This window comes from Balaenoptera musculus, chromosome 6 (genome assembly GCF_009873245.2).
Source record: "Balaenoptera musculus isolate JJ_BM4_2016_0621 chromosome 6, mBalMus1.pri.v3, whole genome shotgun sequence".
NCBI lineage: Eukaryota > Metazoa > Chordata > Mammalia > Artiodactyla > Balaenopteridae > Balaenoptera > Balaenoptera musculus.
The window spans coordinates 24062575-24086579 of record NC_045790.1 but is presented as its reverse complement, the minus strand read 5'-3'; the positions used below and the strand labels follow the sequence as shown (position 1 = coordinate 24086579).

General features: G+C 37.2%; 1 protein-coding gene across 2 annotated transcripts in view; it reads right to left on the bottom strand.

The window, feature by feature from the left end:
• Positions 1–18709, bottom strand: part of LOC118896860 (zinc finger protein OZF-like) — a 29354-nt gene extending 10645 nt beyond the window's left edge. Inside the window, exons 1-3 of one of the 2 annotated variants that reach the window (XM_036855384.1) lie at positions 18485–18709; positions 17269–17327; positions 15202–15328 (exon numbers count right to left, since the gene is read on the bottom strand). In XM_036855384.1, the coding sequence (XP_036711279.1) occupies positions 15202–15328; positions 17269–17283 (142 nt within the window). In that variant the 5' untranslated portion in view covers positions 17284–17327; positions 18485–18709. Of the gene's footprint in view, positions 1–15201; positions 15354–17268; positions 17328–18484 lie in introns of both variants that reach the window. The other variant, XM_036855383.1, reaches the window with a different exon arrangement.
• Between the last annotated feature and the right edge of the window lie 5296 nt (positions 18710–24005).

Here is a 24005-nt window from a genome sequence, read left to right as displayed (position 1 = left end):
ACAAAAAACCCACTTCAGACCTAGGGACACATACAGACTGAAAGTGGAGGAATGGAAAAAGATATTCCAAGCAAATGGAAATCAAAAGAAAGCTGGAGCACCAATCTTCTTATCAGACAAAATAGACTTTAAAATAAAGACTGTTACAAAAGGCAAATAAGGACACTGAATAATGATCAAGGGATTCATCCAAGAAGAAGATATAAAAATTATAAATATATATGCCCCCAACATAGGAGCAACTTGATATATAAGGGAAATACTAACAGCCATAAAAGGAGAAATCAACAGTAACACATAATAGTGGGAGATATTAATGCCATTATTAAACCCCACCTTCATCAAAGGACAGATCATCCACACAGAAAATCACTAAGGAAACACAAGTCTTAAATGACTTAGTTGATATTTATAGGACATTCCATCTGACAGCAGCAGAATACACATTCTTCTCAAGTGCACACAGAACAATCTCCAGGATAGATCACATCTTGGGTCACAAATCAAGCCTCTGTAAATTTAAGAAGATTTACATCATAGCAAGAATCTCCTCCAACCACAGTGCTATGAGATTAGAAATCCACTACAAGGAAAAAAAACTGTAAAAAACACAAACACATGGAGGATAAACAATATATTACTAAACAACCAATGGATCACTGAAGAAATCAAAGAGGAAATAAAAAAATACTTGGACACAAATGAAAACAAAAACACGATGATCTGAAACATGGGAGGCAGCAAAAGCAGTTCTAAGGGAGAAGTTCATAGCAATACAACCTTACCACAGGAAAGAAGAAAAATCTCGAATATTAACAACCTAATCTTACACCAAAAGCAACTAGAGAAAGAAGAACAAACAAATTCCAAAGGTAGCATAAGGAAAGAAATAATAAAGATTAGAGCAGAAATAAATGAAATAAAGATTAAGAAAACAATAGAAAAGGTCAATGAAACTAAGAGCTGGTTCTTTGAAAAGATAAAAAATTCGTAAACCTTTAGCCAGACTCATCAAGAAAAAAAGGGAGAGGGCTCAAATCAATAAAATTAGAAAAGAAAAAGGAGAAGTTACAACTCACACCATAGAAACACAAAGGATCTATAAGAGACTACTACAAGCAACTATATGCCAATAAAATGGACAACCTAGAAGTAATGGACAAATTCTTAGAAAGGTACAAACTCCCAAGACTGAACCAGGAAGAAATAGAAAATATAAACAGACCAATCACAAGTATGGAAATTGAAACTGTGATTAAAAAATTTCCAAGAAACAAAAGTCCAGGACCAGATGGCTTCACAGGCGAATTCCTTCAACATTTAGAGAAGAGGTAACACCTATCCTTCTGGAACTCTTCCAAAAAATTGCAGAGGAAGGAATACTCCCAAACTCGTTCTATGAGGCCACCATCACCCTGATACCAAAACGAGACAAAGACACCACAAAAAAGAAAATTACAGGCCAGTATCACTGATGAACATAGATGCAAAAATACTCAACAAAATACTAAAAAACCGAATTCAACAGTACATTAAAAGGATCATATACAATGACCAAGTGGGATTTATCCCAGGGATGCAAGAATTCTTCAATATGCACAAATCAATCAGTATGATACACCACATTAACAAATGGAAGAATAAAAACTGTATCATCATCTCAACAGAAGCAGAAAAAGCTTTCGAAAAAATTCAGCACCGATTTATTATAAAAACTCTCCAAATGTGGGCATAGAGGAAACCTACCTCAACATAATAAAGGCCATATATGACAAGCCCACAGCTAACATCATTCTCAACCATGAAAAGTTGAAAGCATTTCCTCTAAGATCATGAACAAGACAAGGATCTCCAGTCTTGCCACTTTTATTCACTTTTATAGTTTTGGAAGTCCTAGCCACAGCAATCAGAGAAGAAAAAGAAACAAAAGGAATCCAAATTGGAAAAGAAGAAGGAAAACTGTCACTGTTCACAAATGACATGATATTATACATAGAAAATCCTGAAGATGCCACAAGAAAACTACTAGAGCTAATCAGTGAATTTGGTAAGGTTGCAGAATACAAAATTGATGCACAGAAATCTCTTGCATTCCTATACACTAACAATGAAAGATCAGAAAGAGAAGTTAAGGAAACAATCCCATTTACCATCACATCAAAAAGAATAAAATACCTAGGAATAAACCTACCAAAGGAAGCAAAAGACCTCTACTCTGAAAACTATAAGATGCTGATGAAAGAAAATGAAGATGACACAAACAGATGGGAAAATATACCATGCTCTTGGATTGGAAGAAACAATATTATCAAAATGACTATTCTACCCAAGGCAATCTACAGATCCAATGCAATCCGTATCAAATTATCACTGGCATTTTTCACAGAACTAGAAGAAAAAAATTGAAAATTTGTATGGAGACAAAAAAGACCCTGAATAGCTAAAGTAATCTTGAGAAAGAAAAATGGAGGTGGAGGAATCAGGCTCCCTGACTTCAGACTATCCTACAAAGCTACAGTCATCAAAACAGTATGGTACTGGCACAAAAACAGAAATATAGATCAATGGAACAGGATAGAAAGCCCAGAAATAAACCCACACAACTATGGTCAATTAATCTACAACAATGGAGGCCAGAATATACAATGGAAAAAGACAACCTCTTCAATAAATGGTGCTGGGGAAACTGGACAGCAACATGTAAAAAGAGTGACACTAGAACATTCTCTAACACCGCAGACAAAAATAAACTCAAAATGGATTAAAGACCTAAATGTAAGGCCAGATACTATAAAACTGTTAGAGGAAAACACAGGCAGACACTCTTTGGCATAAATCACAGCAACACCTATTTAGATCCACCTCCTAGAGTAATAAAAATAAAAACAGAAATAAACAAATGGGACCTAATTAAACTTAAAACCTTTTGCACAGCACAGGAAACCATAAACAAAATAAAAAGACAACCTACAGAATGAGATAAAATATTTGCAAAGAAAGCAACTGACAAAGGATTAATCTCCAAAATATACAAACAGTTCATGCAGCTCAATATCAAAAAAAAAAACACAAAACAAAATGATCAATAAATGGGCAAAAGATGTAAACAGACATTTCTCCAAAGAAAACATACAGATGGCCAAAAAGCACATGAAAAGATGCTCAACATCTCTAATTATTAGAGAAATGCAAATCAAAACTACAATGATGTATCACCTCACACCAGTCAGACTGGCCATCATCAAAAAGTCTACGAACAATAAATGCTGGAGAGGGTGTGGAGAAAAGGGAACCCTCCTCCACTGTCGGTGGTAATGTAATTTGGTACAACCACTATGGAGAACAGTATGGAGGTTTCTTGAAAACATAAAAATAGAACTACCATATGACCCAGCAATCCCACTCCTGGGCATATAACCGGAGAAAACCATAATTTAAAAAGATACATGCATCCCAATGTTCACTGCAGCACTATTTACAGTAGCCAAGACAAGGAAGCAACCTAAGTGTCCATCGACAGAGGAATGGATAAAGATGTGGTACATATCTACAGTGGAATATTACTCAGCCATAAAAAAGAATAAAATAATGCCATTTGCAGCAACATGGATGGACCTAGAGATTATCATACTAAGTGAAGTCAGACAGAGAAAGATAAATATAACATGATATCCTTACATGTGGAATCTAAAAAAATGATGTAAGTGAACTTATTTACAAAACAGAAACAGACTCATAAATTTGAAAACAAATTTATGGTTACCAAAGGGGCAAGGCAGCGGAGGGACTAGTTAGGAGTTTTGGATTAACATATACACACTACTATATATAAAATAAACAAGGATATACTTTATAGTACAGGGAACTCTACTCAATATTCTGTAATAATCTATATGGAAAAAGAATCTGAAAAAGAATGCTTATATGAATATGTAAAACTAAATCATTCTGCTGTACCCTGAAACTACTACAACATTATAAAGCAACTATACCCCAGTATAAAATTAAAATTAAATTTAAAAAAATGACCAAGTATGAAAAGAAGGAAAACGTGATTCATGACCAGGAAACAAGTCAATCAATGGGACAGAAGAAAAAATGTCAGCTGAGATTAAATTTGCTTCCAAGGACATCAAAGCTGCTATTCTAATACACTCCATAGGTTAAAGGAGAAAAACATGAACATGCTGAGAAAACAGAGTTAAAACAAAAGTCCAAAACTGAACTTCAAGGCAGGACAATATACTCCCTAGAGGGGGGAAAAACACTAAAAGACTCCAAAGGGTTTTGTTATAAGGATTACCAATATTTACATCAGACATAAAAACTGACATAGATCTCTTTAATAAGACATGTAGGTTCTTATGTGCTTTTGCATTCATTTTGTTATGTTCCAATCATATAGTTATTTGGAAACTGCATTGTTTGCTTGTGAATGGTGCAAAAGGCTAATACCTTAGTGTTGTTATGGCAACTTTTGACCTCAAAGGCACTCTGAAAAGGTCACTGGGACTGCCAAGTCAAAGGGCCATATGGTCTTAATAGACCTGCCATATTCAGTGCCTCCAGGAATTCCTCATTAATTTCAAAGGGCACCCAGCCAACTGAGCACTCTATTACTCTAGTGGTTCTTAAGTTGTGGTTCTGGGGTGACATATGAGAATCTGCATTTCTAACAAATTTTCCCAGATGATTCAAAAGTCTTTAATATTAGAATAGCAAACATTTCTGTTCCCTTGTGATTTATTCTAAATGGCAGCTTTTAAAAAAAAGTCTGTATGCCCAAACATGAGATTTTCAAACTGTTCATGCTTATCTTACAAATTCAGTACACTATTCTTACTAACTTTCTCTGCTAAATAAAGGACCCAACATTAAGTATAACTCTCACCTGCCCCAATCAAGTTAGGTTCCTCTTGTCTCCCCAAACCAGTGTCTGGAATCCTGAGCAAACTCAAAGTGCTAGCACTTATCCAAAAATATAATGACTCTTTTAGACAAATGAATAAATAAAACCCATTGCCAGCTGACCAGATCTAAAAGAAAAGTTAAGTCATCTGGATTTTAAAAAATTATACCAAGTGTAAATATGAATCTACACAAAAGAAATAAAGAGAAATATAAATGGACAATATATAAATAAAACACATTGTTCTCATTTTAAAAATATATTAAAGTGCAAATAACATTTTATGAGAAGAAAACAATGTATTATGTGGATTACAAGATATGTACAAGTAAAATAAATGACAACAAGAACACAAAGGATGAAAGACAGAAAAGGAAAAAATTCTGTAATAACACAGTTGAAGTAACAAGATATTATTTGAAGGCAGACTGACACTTTAGAGATGTATATTTAGAAACCACTAAAAATACAAACAAGTATATCTCAGAAGCCAAAAGTGGTTAAAGGAGATTCATTAAAAATAAGTAGTTAAGGGAATTCCCTGGTGGTCCAGTGCTTTCACTGCTGAGGGCCCAGGTTCAATCCCTGGTCAGGGAACTGAGATCCTGCATGCCACACAGTGCAGCCAAAGAAAAAAAAAAAAGGGTGGGGGTGGGGGGGAACGAGTTAATCACAGAGAAGGCAGGAAAAAGGGGGGGGGGAAAAAGACAAAAAACTAGAAGGTAAACAGCAAGAAGGTTTCATATTCAACCACAAGGATAACATTAAATATAAGTGGTGCTTCCCTGGTGGCACAGTGGTTGGGAGTCTGCCTGCCAGTGCAGGGGACACGGGTTCGAGCCCTGGTCTGGGAGGATCCCACATGCCACGGAGCGACTAGGCCCGTGAGCCACAATTGCTGAGCCTGCGTGTCTGGAGCCTGTGCTCCGCAACAAGAGAGGCTGCGATAGTGAGAGGCCCGTGCACCGCGATGAAGAGTGGCCCCCGCTTGCCACAACTAGGGAAGGCCCTCGCACAGAGACGAGGACCCAACGCAGCCATAAATAAATTAATTAATTTAATTAAATTAAAAAAAAAAAAAGGAATGTGAAACAGGTTAAAATTTGAAAAAAAAATATGTGATATGAACATTTTGCTAAAACACAAAACTTGTCAGAGCTAATAAAAAGTAAAACAAACATACTGTCTCTTAGAAACTGTGAATGTAAAGACACAGGTTAGAAATAAAAGGACAGAAAAACTATATATCACATGAAGCACACAATAAGCAAATGATAGTCTGACTGACTATACAGTACCAAACAAAATTCAGAAAAAGAAATACTACCAGAAATAAAAATAAACAATGCAAAATGCTAAAAGGGAAAATTCATCAGGAGGATGTAACAATCCTAAGTGCTTTGCCACTTAAGAACAGAGCTTCAAAATGCCTGAAGCAAATCTTATTTAAAATTTTTTTAAATTAATTAATTAATTTATTTATGGCTGTGTTGGGTCTTCGTTTCTGTGCGAGGGCTTTTCTCTCTAGTTGTGGCAAGTGGGGGCCACTCTTCATCGCGGTGCGCGGGCCTCTCACTATCGCAGCCTCTCTTGTTGCGGAGCACAGGCTCCAGACGCGCAGGTTCAGTAATTGTGGCTCACGGGCCCAGCTGCTCCGCGGCATGTGGGATCCTCCCAGACCAGGGCTCAAACCCATGTCCCCTGCATTGGCAGGCAGATTCTCAACCACTGCGTCACCAGGGAAGCTCCGCAAATCTTATTTAAAAGAAGATAACACACAAATTATACTTAGATACTCACATTCCTTTCTCAGTATTTAATAAAACAAGTAGATAAGATATTAAAAGGATATAGAACCCTTCAGCAATATGACCAGCCCACTGGAACTAGCCCCCATCAAGAAAAAGTATTCTTTTCAGTCACATATGGAACATTCCCCAGGATCATATGCTAGGCCCTAACACAAATTTCAATACATTCAATAAGATTGAACCATGCATGAAATATTATCCAGAGTGACACACAAAGGATATAAAAATTATAACAATAAGAAATTATGAAACAAATATTTGGAAAGTAAACAAATTCTACAAAATCAATGGATCAAACAAGAACATTTTAAAAAATATCTTGGATTAAATGAAAATTAAAACACAACATCAAAACTTGTGTGATGCAGCTAAAGCAGTTTTCAAAGGAAAATAGAGAGCCTTATGCTTACATTAAAAAGCAAAACCGGGATTTCCCTGGTGGTGCAGTGGTTAAGAATTCGCCTGTCAATGCAGGGGACACGGGTTCGAGCCCTGGTCCAGGCAGATCCCACATGCTGCAGAGCAACTAAGCCCATGTGCCACAACTACTGGGCCCACACGCCGCAACTACTGAAGCCTGTGCACCTAGAGCCCATGCTCCGCAACAAGAGAAGCCACTGCAACGAGAAGCCCACACAACACAACGAAGAGTAGACCCCGCTTACTGCAACTAGAGAAAGGCTGCATGCAGCAACGAAGACCCAACACAGCCAAAAATAAATTAATTAAAAATAAATAAAAATAATAAAGCAAAACCAAGTTTCAATTCATGAGCTTAAATTTTATCATAAAACAGCAAAGAAAGGAAGGGCAAATTAAACTATATCAGTATAGAAAATCCTAAGATATCCAAAAATAAATAAATTTCTGAAAGCTAATAACCAGGTTCATCAAGGTTGCAGAATACAAGATAAATATGCAAAACTCAGCTGTATTTCTATGCACTAGCAATGAGCAATCCAAATATGAAATAAAGAAAACAATTCCATTTACAATAGCATCAAACAGAATAAAATACTTAGAATAGCTTTAACAAAAGTATAAACCTTGCCCATTTAAAGCAACAAAATATCACTGCAATAAATTTTAAAAGGCCTAAATAAATGGAAAGACAGATAATCTCAATGATCATGGATCAGAAGAATTAAAGTTGTCAAGATGGCAATACTCCAGTTGAGCTACAGATTCATTCGAACCCTCTCAAAAACTCAGCTCTACTCTTTTACAGAAATTGACAAACCAATCCTAAAATTATGGAAATGCAAGTTACCCAGAATAGCTAAAACAACCTTGATAAAGAAAAAACTTGGAGGGCTCACACTATTCAATTTCAATTACTCTGTTATGGAAAACACTCCTGTTTCTCATCTATATTACTGTCTCTACTCACAAAATACTTCTGTATTCTCAATACTACTTCACTGCTGGTCACTGAATGTGCAGAGGTTTCTTCCCACTACCAGGCAACTCTGCAATACAAGCAAGGTGTCCTACATTCAATTCAGTTCTGACATATCTACTTGGAGTTTGCATCAGATCCCACAGGCTAGGGGTTCAGTCCCGCAAGATTGCCTCTCCTCACACTTCAGATGTCAATTATAAGTCCAGGTTGCTACCTGTGCTTCTGACCAGCTAGCTATAAATGGGAGGTTCCCACATCCTCGTCCTCAGGTTTAATTTGCTAGAATGGCTCACAGAACTCAGGAAAACAGTTTACTTACTATTAATAGATTGCCATGTTTATTACAAAGCATACAACTCTGAAACAGCCAGATGAAAAAGCTGCATAGGGCAAAGCTTCCATGCCCTGTCCAACAGCATCAACCTCCCACCACCTACAAGTGTTCAGCAACAATAAAGCTCTCTGAACCCTAGAGTTCAGAAATTTTATGGAGGTTTCATTATGTAGGAATAATTGTTATTAGTAATCAAGTCAACCCCTGGAGGTCAGGGGGTGGGCCTGAATGTCCCAACCCTCAAATCACTTGATTGGTATTCCTGGCAACAAGCCTACATCCTCAGGGGGTTTCCAAATGTCACCTCATTAACATGAACTATGGCATGGTTGAAAGGGGCTTGTTATGAATAACGAAAGATACCTCAATCTCTCTTACCACTTAGGAAATCGCAAGGGATTTAGAACTCTGTGCCAGTAACAGGGATGAAGACCAAATCTTCTTTCTTATTATAAATCACAATGTCATACTATACTATTAAGGTAGTACTGGTGTAAGAATAAACATTATAAGAAGAAAAATAGAGACCAATGGAATAGAAGTGAGAGGACAGAAATAAACCCTTACACCTATGGACAACTGAATTTCAACAAGAGTGCTACAGTTCAATCAGAAAAATATAGTCTTTTCAACAAATGATGTTGGAAAACACTTCACTATTCACATGCAAAAGAATGAAGTTGTAACACATACCATCTATAAAAATTAACTCAAAATGAATAATAGACCTAAATGTAGAGAAAAAATTATAAAATATACAGAAAAAAATAGGAGTAAATGTTTTTGACTTTGAGTTAGGCAAAGTTTTCTGAGATTTGACAAAAAAGACGAAAAGAGAAAATAGGCCAGCTGGATATTATCAAAATAAAAACTTTTGTGATTCAAAGAGCTCCATGTAGAAAGTGAAAAGACAACTCACAGAATGGAAGAAAATATTTACAAAACATATAACTGATAAAGAGACTTGTATCCAGATTATATTAAAAAATCTTAAAAGTCAACAATGAAGACAAATAACCCAACTTATAAATGGAGAATGGGACGTGAACAGACATTTCTCCAAGGAATATATACAAACAGCCAATAAGCAATTAACACATTAAAAATGCTCAAAATTAGAGAGATACAACTCATAACTATAATGAAATCCCACTTCACACTCCATTTTAGGAGGGCTAAAAAAAAAACAGACAGTAACAATTATTCAGGTACCTGTGGAAAAACAGGAACCCTCATTCATTGCTGGTGGGGTGGTAAAAAAAAGTGCCACTGCTTTTAAAAATTCTTTTGGCAGTTCCTAAAATTGTTAAACAGAGTTGCCATATCACCCAGTAATTCTACGCTAGTATATACAAAGTAGAATGGAAAACTGTGTGCACACAAAAACACAACTGGCCAGCAGCATTATTCATTAACAGTCAAAATGGAAACAACCCAAAGCCCATCAACAGAAGAACAAAATGTGATATATCCATAAAATCAAATATTACTTAACCAGAAATTGAATTTGATTACGGATACGTATTATAACACTGATAAACCTTAAAAAGATCATGCTAAGTAGAAGAAGCCTCTCAGAAAAAGTTATGTATTTTGTGATTCTACTTATATGAAACCTCCAAAATAGGCAAATCTCTATAGACACAGAGTAGATTAGTAGATTAGGGTTTCTTCTTGGGGTGATGAAAATATACTAAAATTAAATAGTGGTGATAGTTCCATATCTCTGTGAACATACTAAAAAATACTGAATTGTATAAATTAAAAGGGTGAACTTTTGGTACACAAATTCTACCTCAATCAAGTTGTTATTAAAAAAAATTCCAACAAAGAAAATTCCAGGTCCAGATTGCTTCTGTAATGAATTCTAGTATGAACTTTTAAGGAAGAAATGATATTAATTTTAAAGCACTAGGAATAGAAAGAAAAGAAATAGGTGACAGCGAGCAACTATTTAAGGCCTATGACTAACATCATACTTAGTTGTAAATAATAAATTCTTCGCATTAAATCCTAGCCTGTTCAAAAAAGAAATTAAGATGAATACAAATTAGAAAAATATAAAAGTATCTTTAATTACAAATCATACTATTTAACATATAAAGTAGTCTAAGGAGTCTTCAAGACATCTAGCAGAAGTAACAAGTGAAATTAGCAAAACAGAGATAAACAACATCAATGAACATAAATTATATTTCTACTTAAATCCAAAAAACAATTGGAAATTGAAGTTTTTAAAAGTATCATTACAGATAGCATCCAAAGATTTAAGGATACATCTCACAAAAAAGGCTGAAGACACGTAAGTGAAAACTGTAACACACTGCAAAGGAACATTAAAAGCTAAGGAAAAGGAAGGACATTGTTCACACATCAGAAAATTCAATATTATTAGATGTAAATTTTCCCCCAAATCTTCTAAACGTTCAACACAATCCTTATAAAACACCACTAGGGTTTCCAGAAAAAATAAAATTTTTTTAAATTTATAGGGAAAGAAAAAGAAACTGTAATAGCCAAAAGAAAAAGTTAAGAGGACTTATTCCTTCTGATGTGAAAACTTACTGCACAGACAGATTAATCAAAATAGTGCATGACTAGTATTAAGATAGGTATTTAGATCAATAAACCAGAATGATATTCAGAGAGAAGCCTATGCATATATGTACAATTTATTTCAAAAGGTGCCAAGGCAACTGAATAGGAAAAGGATAACCAGTGAGCCAAGCAGACCTTTAGCTGCAAAAATGAATCACAATCTATATTTCACACCATTTACACAGATTAACTGGAAAAAGTCAAAGACTTAAATGTAAAACCTAAACCAAGGACATTTCTAGAAAAAAATAGAGGAGAAAATCTGAATGACCTTTGTTAGGCAAATTATTAAATAGGGGGTGGGGGGAATAGAATAGGAAAGTAAAGGAAATGATAGATTGGACTTCATCAACATGAAAACCTTTTGCCCAACTGTTTCACAACTAAAATGATCAACCACAGATTAGGAGAAAAAATTTTCAACACGTGTATCTTATAAAAGTCTTCTATCAAGATTGTATAAAGAACTCTTTCAACTGAATTATAAGCCGAAAAACTCAACAAAACAAATGGGCTAAGGATCTGAACTTACTTTTTTAAAAGCTATGTGAATGAACAAATAGCATACAAAAAGCATCATTAGTCAAAGAGAAATGATAAATGAAACCCAAGTAGATACAAAAGACCCCCACTAAAAGGATAAAAACTCATTGGGTTTACAACACAAAATGATGGTGAATATTTGGAGCAACTAGAATTACTATAAGTTGCTAATGCCCACGTAAACGATACATGCACTTTAAAAACATCTGGCAGTTGTTGTTTTCTTCTTCATATACAGGCATACGTCAGAGACACTGCAGGTGTGGTTCCAGATCACAGCAATACAGTGAATATCACAATAAAGTGAGTCACACAAATTGTTTGGTTTCCCAGTACATAGAAAAGCTGTGTTTACACACAGAGTAGACTAATAAGTTTGCAACAGCATTATGTCTTAAAAAACAATGTACATATCTTATTTAAAAAAACACTTTATTGCTAAAAAATGCTAACCATCATTGAGCCTTCAGTGCATGGTAATCTTGCTGGTGGAGGGTTTGCCTCAGTGTTGATGCTGCTGACTATTAATGGTGGTGGTTACTGAAGGCTGGGGTGGCTGTGGCAGTTTCTTAAAACAAGACAACAGGCCCCCGCTTGCCGCAACTAGAGAGAGCCCTCGCACAGAAACGAAGACCCAACACAACCATAAATAAATAAATTAAAAAAAAAATGATCAAGTCCTTTAAAAAAAAAAAAAGACAACAATGAAGTTTGTCACATCAATTGACTCTTCCTTTCATGAATTATTTCTCCATAATATGCAAAGCGAATTGACAGCATTTTACGGACAGTAAAACTTCTTTCAAAACTAGTCAATCCTCTCAAACCCTGCCACTACTTTATTAACTAAATGTGTAATATTCTAAATCCTTTGTTATCATCTGAAGGATCTTCAGAGTGTCTTCACCCGTAGATTCCATCTCAAGAAACCACTTTCTTTGCTCCTTCAAGAAGCAACTCCTCACCCATTAAATTTTTTTTAAAATTAATTAATTTATTTATTTATTTATTTTTGGCTGTGTTGGGTCTTCGTTTCTGTGCGAGGGCTTTCTCTAGTTGCGGCAAGCAGGGGCCACTCTTCATCGCGGTGCGCGGGCCTCTCACTATCACGGCCTCTCTTGCTGCGGAGCACAGGCTCCAGACGCGCAGGCTCAGTAGTTGTGGCTCATGGGCCTAATTGCTCCGTGGCATGTGGGATCTTCCCAGATCAGGGCTCGAACCCAGATCCCCTGCATTGGCAGGCAGATTCTCAACCACTGCGCCACCAGGGAAGCCCCATTAAATTTTTATCATGGGATTGCAGCAGTTCAGTCACATCTTCAGGATCCGCTTCTAATTCTGATTCTTCTGCTTCTTCCACCACATCTGCAGTTACATCCTTCACTCAAGTTTGGAACCCCTCAAAGTCATCCATAATGATTGGAATCAACTTCTTCCAAACTCCTGTTCAGGCTGATATTGTAAACCCTTCCCATGAATCACAAATGTTCTTAATTGCATCTAGAATGGTCAACCCTTTCCAGAAGGTTCTCAATTGACTCTGCCCAGACCCACAGAGGAATCACTATCTATGGCAGCCATAGCTTTACAAAATATATTTTTTAAATAATAAGACTTGAAAGTCAAAACAACTCAACACATGGGCTGCAGAATGGATGTTGTGTTAGCAAGCATAAACATACTAATCACATTGTACATCTCCATCAGAGCTCTTGAGTGACCAGGTGCATAATCAATGAGCATGTTTTGAAAGAAATCTTTTTTCTGAGCAGTAGGTCTAACAACAGGCTTAAAATACTCAGTAAATCTTGTTGTCAACATACGTGCTGTCATCCAGGCTTTGTTGTTCCATTTCCAGAGCACAGGCAAAGTAAATTCAGCATAATTCCTAAGGCCCCTAGAATTTCTGGAATGGTAAATGAGCCCTGGATTCAAATTAAAGTCACCAGCTGCATTAGCTTGCAACAAGAGAGTCAGTCTATCCCTTGAAGCTTTGAAGCCAGGCGTTGACTTCTCCTCTCTACGTATGAAAGTCCTAGATGGCATCTTTTCCAATAGAAGAGTATTTCACCTACATTAAAACTCTGTTGTGTAGTGTAGCCACCTTCATTAATCATCTTAGCTAGATCTTCTGGATAACTTGCTGCAGCTTCTACATCAGCACTTGCTGCTCCCCCTTGCACGTTCATCTTATAGAGACGGCTTCTTTCCTTAACCCTCATGAACCAACCTATAATAGATTCAAACTCTTCTGCAGGTTCCTTGCCTCTCTCAGCCTTTACAGAATTGAAGAGAGTTAGGACCTTGCCCTGGATTACACTTTGGCTTAAGGGACTGTTGTTTGACCTTTTATCCAGGACGCTAAAATATTCTCCATATCAGTAATCAGGCTGTTTCACTTTCTTATCGTTCATGTGTTCACTCGAGTTATCACTTTAATTGTCCTTCAAGAACTTTTCTTTTGCATTCACAACTTGGCTAACTGGTGCGATGAGCCTAGCTTTCAGTATATCTCGGCTTTCAACATGCCTTCCTTACTAATAATTTCTATTTTTTAATTTAAAGTAAGTGGCATGTAACTCTTCCTTTCACTTGAACACTTACAAGCCATTGTAGGGTTATTAATTGGCCTGATTTCAATATTATTATGTCTCAGGAAATAGGAGGCCTGAAGAGAAAGAGAGAGATGGGGGAATGGCCAGTCAGCGGAGCAGTCAAAACACACACATATTTATCAATCAAGTTTGCCATCTCATACGGGTGCAATTCATGGTGCCCCAAAACAATCACAACAGATCACCATAACAAATATAATAATGAAAGAGTCTGAAACGTTGTGAGAATTACCAAAACATGACACAGAGACACAAAGTGAGCAAATGCTGTTTGAAAACTGGCAGCAATAGACAGGGTTGGACCCAAGGGGCTGCCACAAACTTTCCATTTGTAAAAAAAAGTAACAGCTGAGAAGCCTAATAAAGTAAAGCACGATAAAACCAGGTATTCCTGTAGGTATAAATACTTGCCGTAAGACCCAGGAAACAACAACTAGGGTCTTTACACAAAGGTATGAAAACATAGCCACACACAGACTGGACTTAAATATTCATAGCACCTTTACTTATGATAGCACCAAAGCAAAGAGGACCTCATGTCTTATCAACAACTGAAAATACATGCCATAGAACAAAACATTACTCATCACTATAAAGAATAAATACAGACACACACAACAATATCCATGAATCTCCAAAGAATTACGCTAAGGGAAAGAAGCCAGTATATAAAGTGTGATTCCATTTATAAGAATTTTCAAAAAAGGCAAAAGTATTGAAATAGAAAGAGGATCAGTGATTATCATAAAATGGGTGGGAAGAGAGGACTGAGAAAGGCCATAAGGCAAATTTTCACATGATAGAAATATCTGTATGGTTTTGGTGGTATAGCCATACACATTTTTCAAAAGTCACTGAATTATACATAGAAATTTGTTGAATTTTATTTTCTGTTAATTATACCTCAATATAGATGATTTTTTAAAAAACAGGAGAAGAAACAGAAAATCAAATACACTGTAGGCAGTCGCATGATAAAGTAGGCTCACCCAATGAGACAAGGTGGCTGTAGTTCTCCAGCATCACATCTCTGTACAGGGTCCGCTGAGCAGAGTTCATACACTGCCACTCCTCTAGGGTAAACTCCACAGTCACGTCCTTGAATGACACTGATGTCTGTGAAAGCACATTTCTCATCAATCTGAAGAATTCAAAATTAGGTGACATGGATAATACCTTTGGAATGTAAGATAAAAACTGAAATTTGTTCACATTATGAAAAATCAAAAATATCTGACAGTACACACATTATCTGTGATGTCCTAGGGAAGCAGGCATTTTCATAGTTTTGGCTCTGCCTTTAAATTCCATCCAAAATTTGATCACTTCAAAGTACAACTGCTAACATCACCATTTCTTGAAAGGATTACTGAAAGTCCTGCTACATCATTTGTTTCCACCACTGTCTCACTAGAGTCCACTCTCAGAGTTATTATTAAAGTATAAGTCAGGTCATGTCTTTTCTCAGCTCAAAATTCTCTAAACAACCTAGTAAACAGAGATAAATATTGAATTCATAGATTAGGAGATTCAGTATAATGGAGATTGTCAGTTCTCCACAAAGAAATCTATAGATTCAATGAAATCATAATCAAAAGCTTACCAGGATTTTTAGAATCACAAGTTAATTCTAATATTTACATAGAAAGCAAACAACCTAGAATATGAAAACAGTTTTGAAAAAGAACAAGGTCGGAGGACTGATATTACTTGATTTCAAGACATACCATAGAGCTTAAGACAAAGAAAGTGTGTGATATTAATGAAAATGAAACACAGAGATCAAAAGAAAAAGTCTAAAAATGATATATATATAAACATAATGCACACACACATTTCTTTAATTTAGGTGTCTGGGCCATTCAATGGAGAAAGTATATTCTGACACAAATCATGTTAGACTAAAAAACTCCATTAGACAAAAAATAATAACAATAACTTTGATTCATACTTTGCACCACAAAAAATAATTAATTCAAATTGATCAAGACCTCAATCTGCTTTCTGTTTAGATTTTATAGTCATGTGAATATATCACCTATCTAAAAAAGAAAGTGACAGCTGGTGTACTGAAGTTGGAATCAGCAAAATGGTTGAGTGTACGCTCCCTCAACTCAGTATTTAGAATACACCACCAGTACAAATTTCCAAGCCCAACCTCAGACTCTGAAATTCTAGATTTATGACAGGGCCAACCCGTTAACACATTTGGTTGTTTTCTGATCAGCATTCCCTGTGTTAAGTAGAAAGTTTAAGACAGAAATGATTGATGTAACAACAAATATAAGAGAAAACTATCAGCAAGGTCATGAAAATACATTGTAAAAACAGACAAAAATGTACAATTTTCTCTGAAAATAATAAAAAAATAGAAAACCAGACTAGATCCATGACTGTTTAAATAAAGTGACTCAGTAATCTACATCAACACACAAAAAGCAGATGTACTCACAAAGTCCAGTTTTAGAGATGAGTTTCAGGAAGTCTATAACAGATGATTTTCTCGTATGAAATAGACAGAGAGAGAGAGAGAGAAAGGATAAATGAAGGAAGGGGGAAGGGAAAGGAGAGGAGAGGAGAAAAGAGCAGAAAAGAGCCCCAAAGACTAATATAGCCAAGATACCACAGTTAGTCAGGGACATAAGAAAACAAAATTATAGGCTAATCTAGTGTGTGAATACAGAATAAAAGTTCAAATATGATAATAGCAAAAAGATGTCAGTTACAAATTTAAAACCAAAAACAAAAAAGGCTCACACCCATTATCAAGTAGGGTCTATACAAGAATTCAAGAGTAAGTGAACATTCTAAAATCCATTTAAGCTACCTGCTACCTCTAATATTTGGAGATTCAAAAAAATAAGCTATAGATTTACTCCAATAGATACAAAAAGGTATTCGATATAATTCAGGGTACATTCATGACCCAAGTAAAACTGATTATAAAAGGGAAATAACTTACACTGATAAAAGATGTGTAACACAATCTGAGAGCAATCTGAAATCAAGAGTTGAATCCATCATACCACTAACAGGGGGATGAATAAAGAGCTCACCTCAGATATGTTCATTTTCAGTAGGTCTTGGGAGAGCGTAGAGGACGGTGAAGACTCAGCTGGGGGGACAGAAAGAGGAAAGGGTCAGGACACCCGGCCTGCCTTATAGTTCCTACATTCACTCCCCAATTGCCTCAGCAGCCCAGCTGAGGGGTAGCCTCCCTAAGGACTCACTTTGGCCCTTGAAAAGGCAAGGGAAGTACCCTGTGGAAGCACCACTTGTCCATTTTCCAGTTTGAAATGATCATGGGGCTTAAACCTACCACTTCTCAGTTGGTAAAAATAACTTTTTTTACTAATTTAAACAATACAAACAAAAACTAACAGACTAAAATACACCAAAGGACATGTTTCATTAAAATTAGCAGTAGAAGGAAAGACACAGCCTGCATCCTTACTTTGTTTGCCAAGCAAAATTGTTTACCCAGCAAAACTGTTTACCCCTTGAGTTAGAAAATCCACAGGAAGCCCAGTAAAAAGGATGGCAAGCTTTAAGACAATTTTTAAAAACATCATTTAAGTGGGCTGCAGTTTCTCAAAAGGGACTCTTGATAAGTTTCTTTTGATGACTGAACAGTATGAACGACTGTTCGACTCCTGGCTCTGTCACAATCCGGTTGAGCCTGGAGAAGTCACCGGCCCTCTCAAACTCAGGACCACCTCACCAACCTGAGACTCAGATTTGCTTTCTGCTTAACGTGTGTCTAATGCAGATGCTCATACCGCTATCACGAGATAATTGGGAGGCTTATGTAAACCACCCAATGAAAAGAACAAAGTGTCTTCTAAATACAACATCTATTATCACTTTGTCGGCGGTTAGTACCCGGCACTTGGCTCTTTTTCCAAATGACACCACATCGAATTCTCAGAACAACGCCATGAAGCAGGCATTATTCATAGCCTCCTCTGCAGACCTGACTCGCCCCCAGGTTACTTCTCCCGCCCACAGTACAGGTGACACGGCTGTAACTGACCGGGTCTCTCCCGCTCCAGAGCAGGGCTGCCCAGCACACCCTCCGCCCGCGCTTTCTGGCCCGCTCACGGCCAGCGTGACCACCGCGCTTTCCCTCCCACTGTCCGCCCCGGCGTCCCCCCGTCAGACGCAGGCGGGACCTAGCATTCCGTCCCCACACGCACCGTCCCCGCTCCTAACGGGTCTCAGCTCCACCTGCCCCGGAGACCACAAGGCCCGAACCGGGATCGCCCCACCCACCTTCCCAGGGCGGAGGTCCAGGCCAGAACCGGGCACTGCAGTCCCGCCTGGGCCAGAGGACGGCCCGAGACGTCCCGCTTCCGCCCCCGCCACAAGAACGCCGCTCTCAGCAAAGCTTCAAGCCACGCGAAGTCCCCGTCCCCGCCGTGCAGATCCCGCACCTGCGAGGACCGAAGCTCCAGATTCTACACACCACGATGCCTGTGAGGGCGGAAGGGATGAGGTGGGGCCTATGTTGCACAGGCGCAGAGGAAGCCCCAGAGACCAGGAGGGCTGTGGAGGGAGAAAGACTACATTTCCCGTCGCTCCCCGCGCCCTGGGGTGTCTTGAACAGAGCAATCAATTTATTGCGACAGAGTAGAAATACGGGGGAAATGCTTGTTCCGTGGTCCTGGGTTCCCCGAGACCCCGGATCGGGTGTTTCTCCGCACTGTGGTTCTTGGACTATCTCCATACCTGGCCTATGTGGGTGTACCAAGGCAAGCACGTAAAGGTCATGACTGATATCAGATTCTCCAGATTGCTAGATCCTGATAGTCCCGAGAAAATATCCTCCTAATGGAATAGAATTTTCCGTCTCTGCATTAATTAACCTACTTGGCATCAAGGGGGCGTCCTTTGTGAAAGACAAATAGCGTATTTTCTCAAAAGTGAGTTCACTGGTTTAGTCATAATGGGACAGACTTCTTTTTCATTTACTGCAATTTTGAAACCAAGCAGGACGCTACAGGGCTCTTCTGGATACAAAAGCCTTTCCCAGTCCCTTGCATCTTTGTAGGAAAAAGGTTTCAGCTCCTAGACCATCGCTGAGTTCCAAAGGACAGATTCAAACAGTTACTAACCAGGGAAGGGAGGGAATGCAGAAGCAAAGAGGAGAAGTCAAGAAACAATAGTGCAGCTGTAAAACAGGGACCTGGTTCCTCCTCAAGGGATTATACATAAAATATCTTTGAGTTTTGTTGCAGGATCTAAAGCCCCCTCTCTGCAGGAGGATGGTTAACTTCAGGTTGAGCACAATATTCCTGAAGAGCACCCAGTCACCTCATCACCAACCAAAGTAGATACCTTGCAGGCTCCGCCCCCAAATATGCCTATAAAACTCTTCCCCCCAAATCATCTAGGAGTTCAGGTCTTTTGAGCATGAGCCACCCGTTCATTCTCCTTGCTTGACCACTGCAGTAAATCTTTACCTGCTCCAAACATCAATGTTTTGGTCTGTTTGGCCTTACTGTGCATCAGGTACATGAACTTGCATTCGGCAATGATTTTCTATGTAAAAATGCCTGACCTTCTAATGCTAAATCTAAATATGACAGTATAATGCACTGATAGCCCAACCATGTTTGTTTTATGCAAACTAGATGGCCCTCCTCATGACATAGGCCTAGGAAAATACTCAATATACTTTGCAAGTATTTTTTTCATACACCACCAATTCTGATCTGAGCAAGGCTGTTGAAAAATCATTATTCTTTCAACATTGTATGGAGTGTTTCCTGTGTTCTTTAATGTATATAAATATATTTCAACATTTTGTTTTAAATTATACAAAAACACAAGATCAGTTTCATCAAAAGAGTAGTGCTTGATGGGATAATTGGAGGAAGTTCCCGCTCTCCATCTCCTTCCCAAACATAACCAATGTTAATTAGCCTCAATTTTATTCAGTGCAGTACACCACACAAATACATTTTTCAAATACAAGCTTTTCTTTTTTCTACTTATTTACAGCTTATTTTGACCCTTAATTAAAGTGTAATCATATCATCAGGTCAAACTATTTAGAACTACATTGCTGGGCTGCACCCTGCACACCTGCAAGAAAAGATATCTTTACAAAAGTGAAATAGTGACATTATCCTGTCTGCCACTAATATAATCCTGGCCACTATATATCCTCTCTCTTCATTAAATCTCTTATGCAGGTTAATACTTTTCTTCATATAGACTTACATATAGGTAAACATTTATTAAGTTCTTTCAATTTGAATCTTATTACGGTAAATAAAACACTCTCACATATGGTATAACAAATATTTATTTGCACATAGGAGAGATGCTTGTTTTGATATATTAACAATATTTTCTCCTTCATTCTCTAATTTATTTTTTAACTAATTTTAGTATTAATGGTCTTGGATTTTCATGCACATAATGACAAGTTACTCATTTTCAATTTTATCATAAATTTGTCCTCTATTATGGGCTGAATTGTGCCCACCTCCCAAATTAATATGTTGAAGTCCTAAGCCCGAGTACCCTACTATGTAACTATATTCAGAGTTAGGGCCTTCAGAGAAGTAATTAAGTTAAAATGAGGCTGTTAAGGTAAGCTCTAATCCAATCCAACTGGTGTTCTTATAAGAAGCTTTGGATACACAAGGAGACACAAGGAATGCATACCTACAGAAGAAAGACCATATGAAGACACAATAAGAAGGCAACACTAAAAAAAGTCCCAGAGATCTAAAGCACAATATAGTGAATATAAACAACAATATTGTATTATAATCGTCAAACTTGGTAAGACTAGGTCTTAATTATTCCAATCACCAAAAAAAAAAAAAGATAATGATGTGACATGATCAAGGTGCTAATTGTCACTACAACAGCAATCATACTACAATACATAAACCTATCAAGTCAACATGTTTTACAACTTAAATTTACATAATGTTATATGTCAAATATATTTCAATTTAAAAAAGGAGACAACCACCTGCAAGCCAAGGAGAGATTCCACAGAAGACACCAAAATTAAGGACACCTTGATTATGAACTTCTAGACTCTCGAACTGTAAGAAAATATATTTCTGTTGCTTGAGCCCTCAGTCTGCACCATTTTGTTATGGCAGACCTAGCAAACTAATACATCTCTCTAATGAATTAAAAATAATAAGCACAAAAAGGCTGGTGGAGCTTTATTAAATAAGTCATAATCGAATTTAAGTAAAGATTACTAATGGAGATAAAGTATATATACATCTCATCTCATATATTATACATATTATATATGAAATATCTTTTCTGTGTATTCATAGAACCTGCTGTGTGACACCTATTATTCTAGATGCTGTGTTGACAGTAGGGAAAAAGAAATAAAAATCCCTTTACTCTGCTCTTGGTTTTCTGTTCAGGATTAGTCTATTAGTTGGAATCACAGCAAGAGAGCAAGAGAGTATGGCACTAACCTGGCAGAAAGTCCTGACCAAATTGGTGCTGCTCCCTTAGGTTGAGGTGCTTGGTCATGACTGGCCCTTTGTTCAGGACAAGATAGTCCAAAGAAGAGCCTTGCTCTCATCTCACTTAACAAATCTTAATGGCAAAACACAAAAAGATCAAACCGTTTACAAATAACATAAATACATCTCAGAACCAAGCTCAAGAATATTTATTTGGCTACAAAATATCCACCACCCAACGAGTCTGTAATCCAATTGAAAATGACCAGATTTGTAAAGATTCAAGAAAATGGGATCCATGCGGAGCAAAATAAACCAATTAAAATTGTTGCTAATCATATACTGGTGTTAGAATTAGGAGAAGGGTTTTAAAACAGTTATTGTCACTGTATTCTGTACATTCAAAAAGTTAAGTAGAGGCATGGGAGATAAAAGATTCAAATTGAACTTCTAGATGTAGATGAAAGCTACAATGCTTGATATAAGAAATACAATTGATGGGATCAACAGCACATTATGAATTTCTAGGGAAAAGACATAAGGAAAAAAAAAAACAGAGAAAAAAATTAACAATGAACAGCAAATGGTAGAAAAACTTCAAGTGACCAGGTAAATATGCAATTGGAGTTCCTGTAGGAGTGTGAGGGATATGGGAGAGAAAATTTAGAGAAATAATGCTTGAAAACTTTTCAAACTGTAAATCCATACATCCATGAAGTTTATGTCAAGCATAAGAAACATAAAGCTACACCAAAGTATATCATAATCAAATTGCTCAAAACCAGTGATAAATATAAAATATTAAAAGCAGCTGGAGGCTTCCCTGGTGGCACAGTGGTTAAGAATCCTCCTGCCAATGCAGGGGACACGGGCTTGATCCCTGGTCCGGGAAGATCCCACATGCCGCGGAGCAACTAAGCCTGTGTGCCACAACTACTGAGCCTGCGATCTAGAGCCCGCGAGCCACAGCTACTGAGCCTACAGTGCTGCAGCTACTGAAGCCCACGTGCCTAGAGCCTGTGCTCTGCAGCAAAAGAAGGCACCACAATGAGAAGCCTGTGCACCGCAATGAAGAGTAGCCCCTGCTCACCACAACTAGAGAAAGCCCGTGCACAGCAACAAAGAGCCAACGCAGCCAAAAATAAAAAAATAAAATAAATTAATTTTTTAAAAAAGCTTTATAAAATAAAAGCAGCTGGAGAAAAAAATAATTTGTACAAGGAAGCTAAGATAAAGATGACAAATTTCTTGTCAGAAACAAAGCAAGAAAAAAAAGAAAGAAAAGAAAGAAAGAAAGGGACTAAAAAAAAAAAACTGTCAACTTGGCAGTTGGGGAGAACAGCAAAATCTTTCAAAATGATGAACAAATAAACTTTTTTAAAAATACCTCTTGATTTTATTTTTTAAAGAATTTATGTTTCATTTGTATTTGCTTTTTGAATTTAATCACAGCTACTCTCAGGGACCCTTTTTCCTGAGAATTATTAGCTAGAAAGTAGGGTGAAACCAAATCACAGATTAGACATCCCTCTGTAAAAAATAACAATTAAAATAATCATTTTATCTGAGTATTCTGACAAACTTCAGGGAAAGAACCTGACATAGGATTTAGTCACCTAACCCTCCATATATCTGTACAACCACTCAAGACTATAACAGTGTTGCACCCTCAGGGAGCTTTCAAGGGAAAGAAGGGGGTAACCTAAACTAGAATTATCAGGGCAGAACCTAAATTTCAAAATAGGTCCATATAACCCCATATTCTTTTTATCCGATCATTACCGAGGAGCTGCGTGGAGGAAATTAATCCTTTCTGAAGAGAGCTGAATTCAGTGGCCAAACTGCTTTACTAAGGTTAATTTTTTAAGACCTGCAGATCTTAGATTTGCATTCTCTGGAGAACTAGATTATTGGTGGACCCATATAATAAATTACATAGCTCCAAGGAGAAGCTAGAGTGAGACTCGTTAAAAATTAGTTATTTAAAACATCAAGTTATTTAAAATATCAAATGTACCTATGTATGCATTATGTGAGTCCCAGATGAAGAAGAGAGAAAAGAGCAGAGAGATTACTTGAAGGACGAGGGCCAAAAATCTCCCAAATTAGAGAAAAGGAGGTATGTACAAATTCAAGAAACTCAATCATCTACAAAGAGGATAAACCCAAAGAGGCCTACACTGAGATACATTAAAATTAAACTGTTGAAAGACAAAGACAAAGAGAGAATCTTGAAAGTAGTAGGAAAAAAGTGACTTGTCACGAACAAGGTATCCATCCTCATTAAGATTATCAACGAATTTCTCAGCAGAAATCTTGGAGGCCAGAAGGCATTGGAT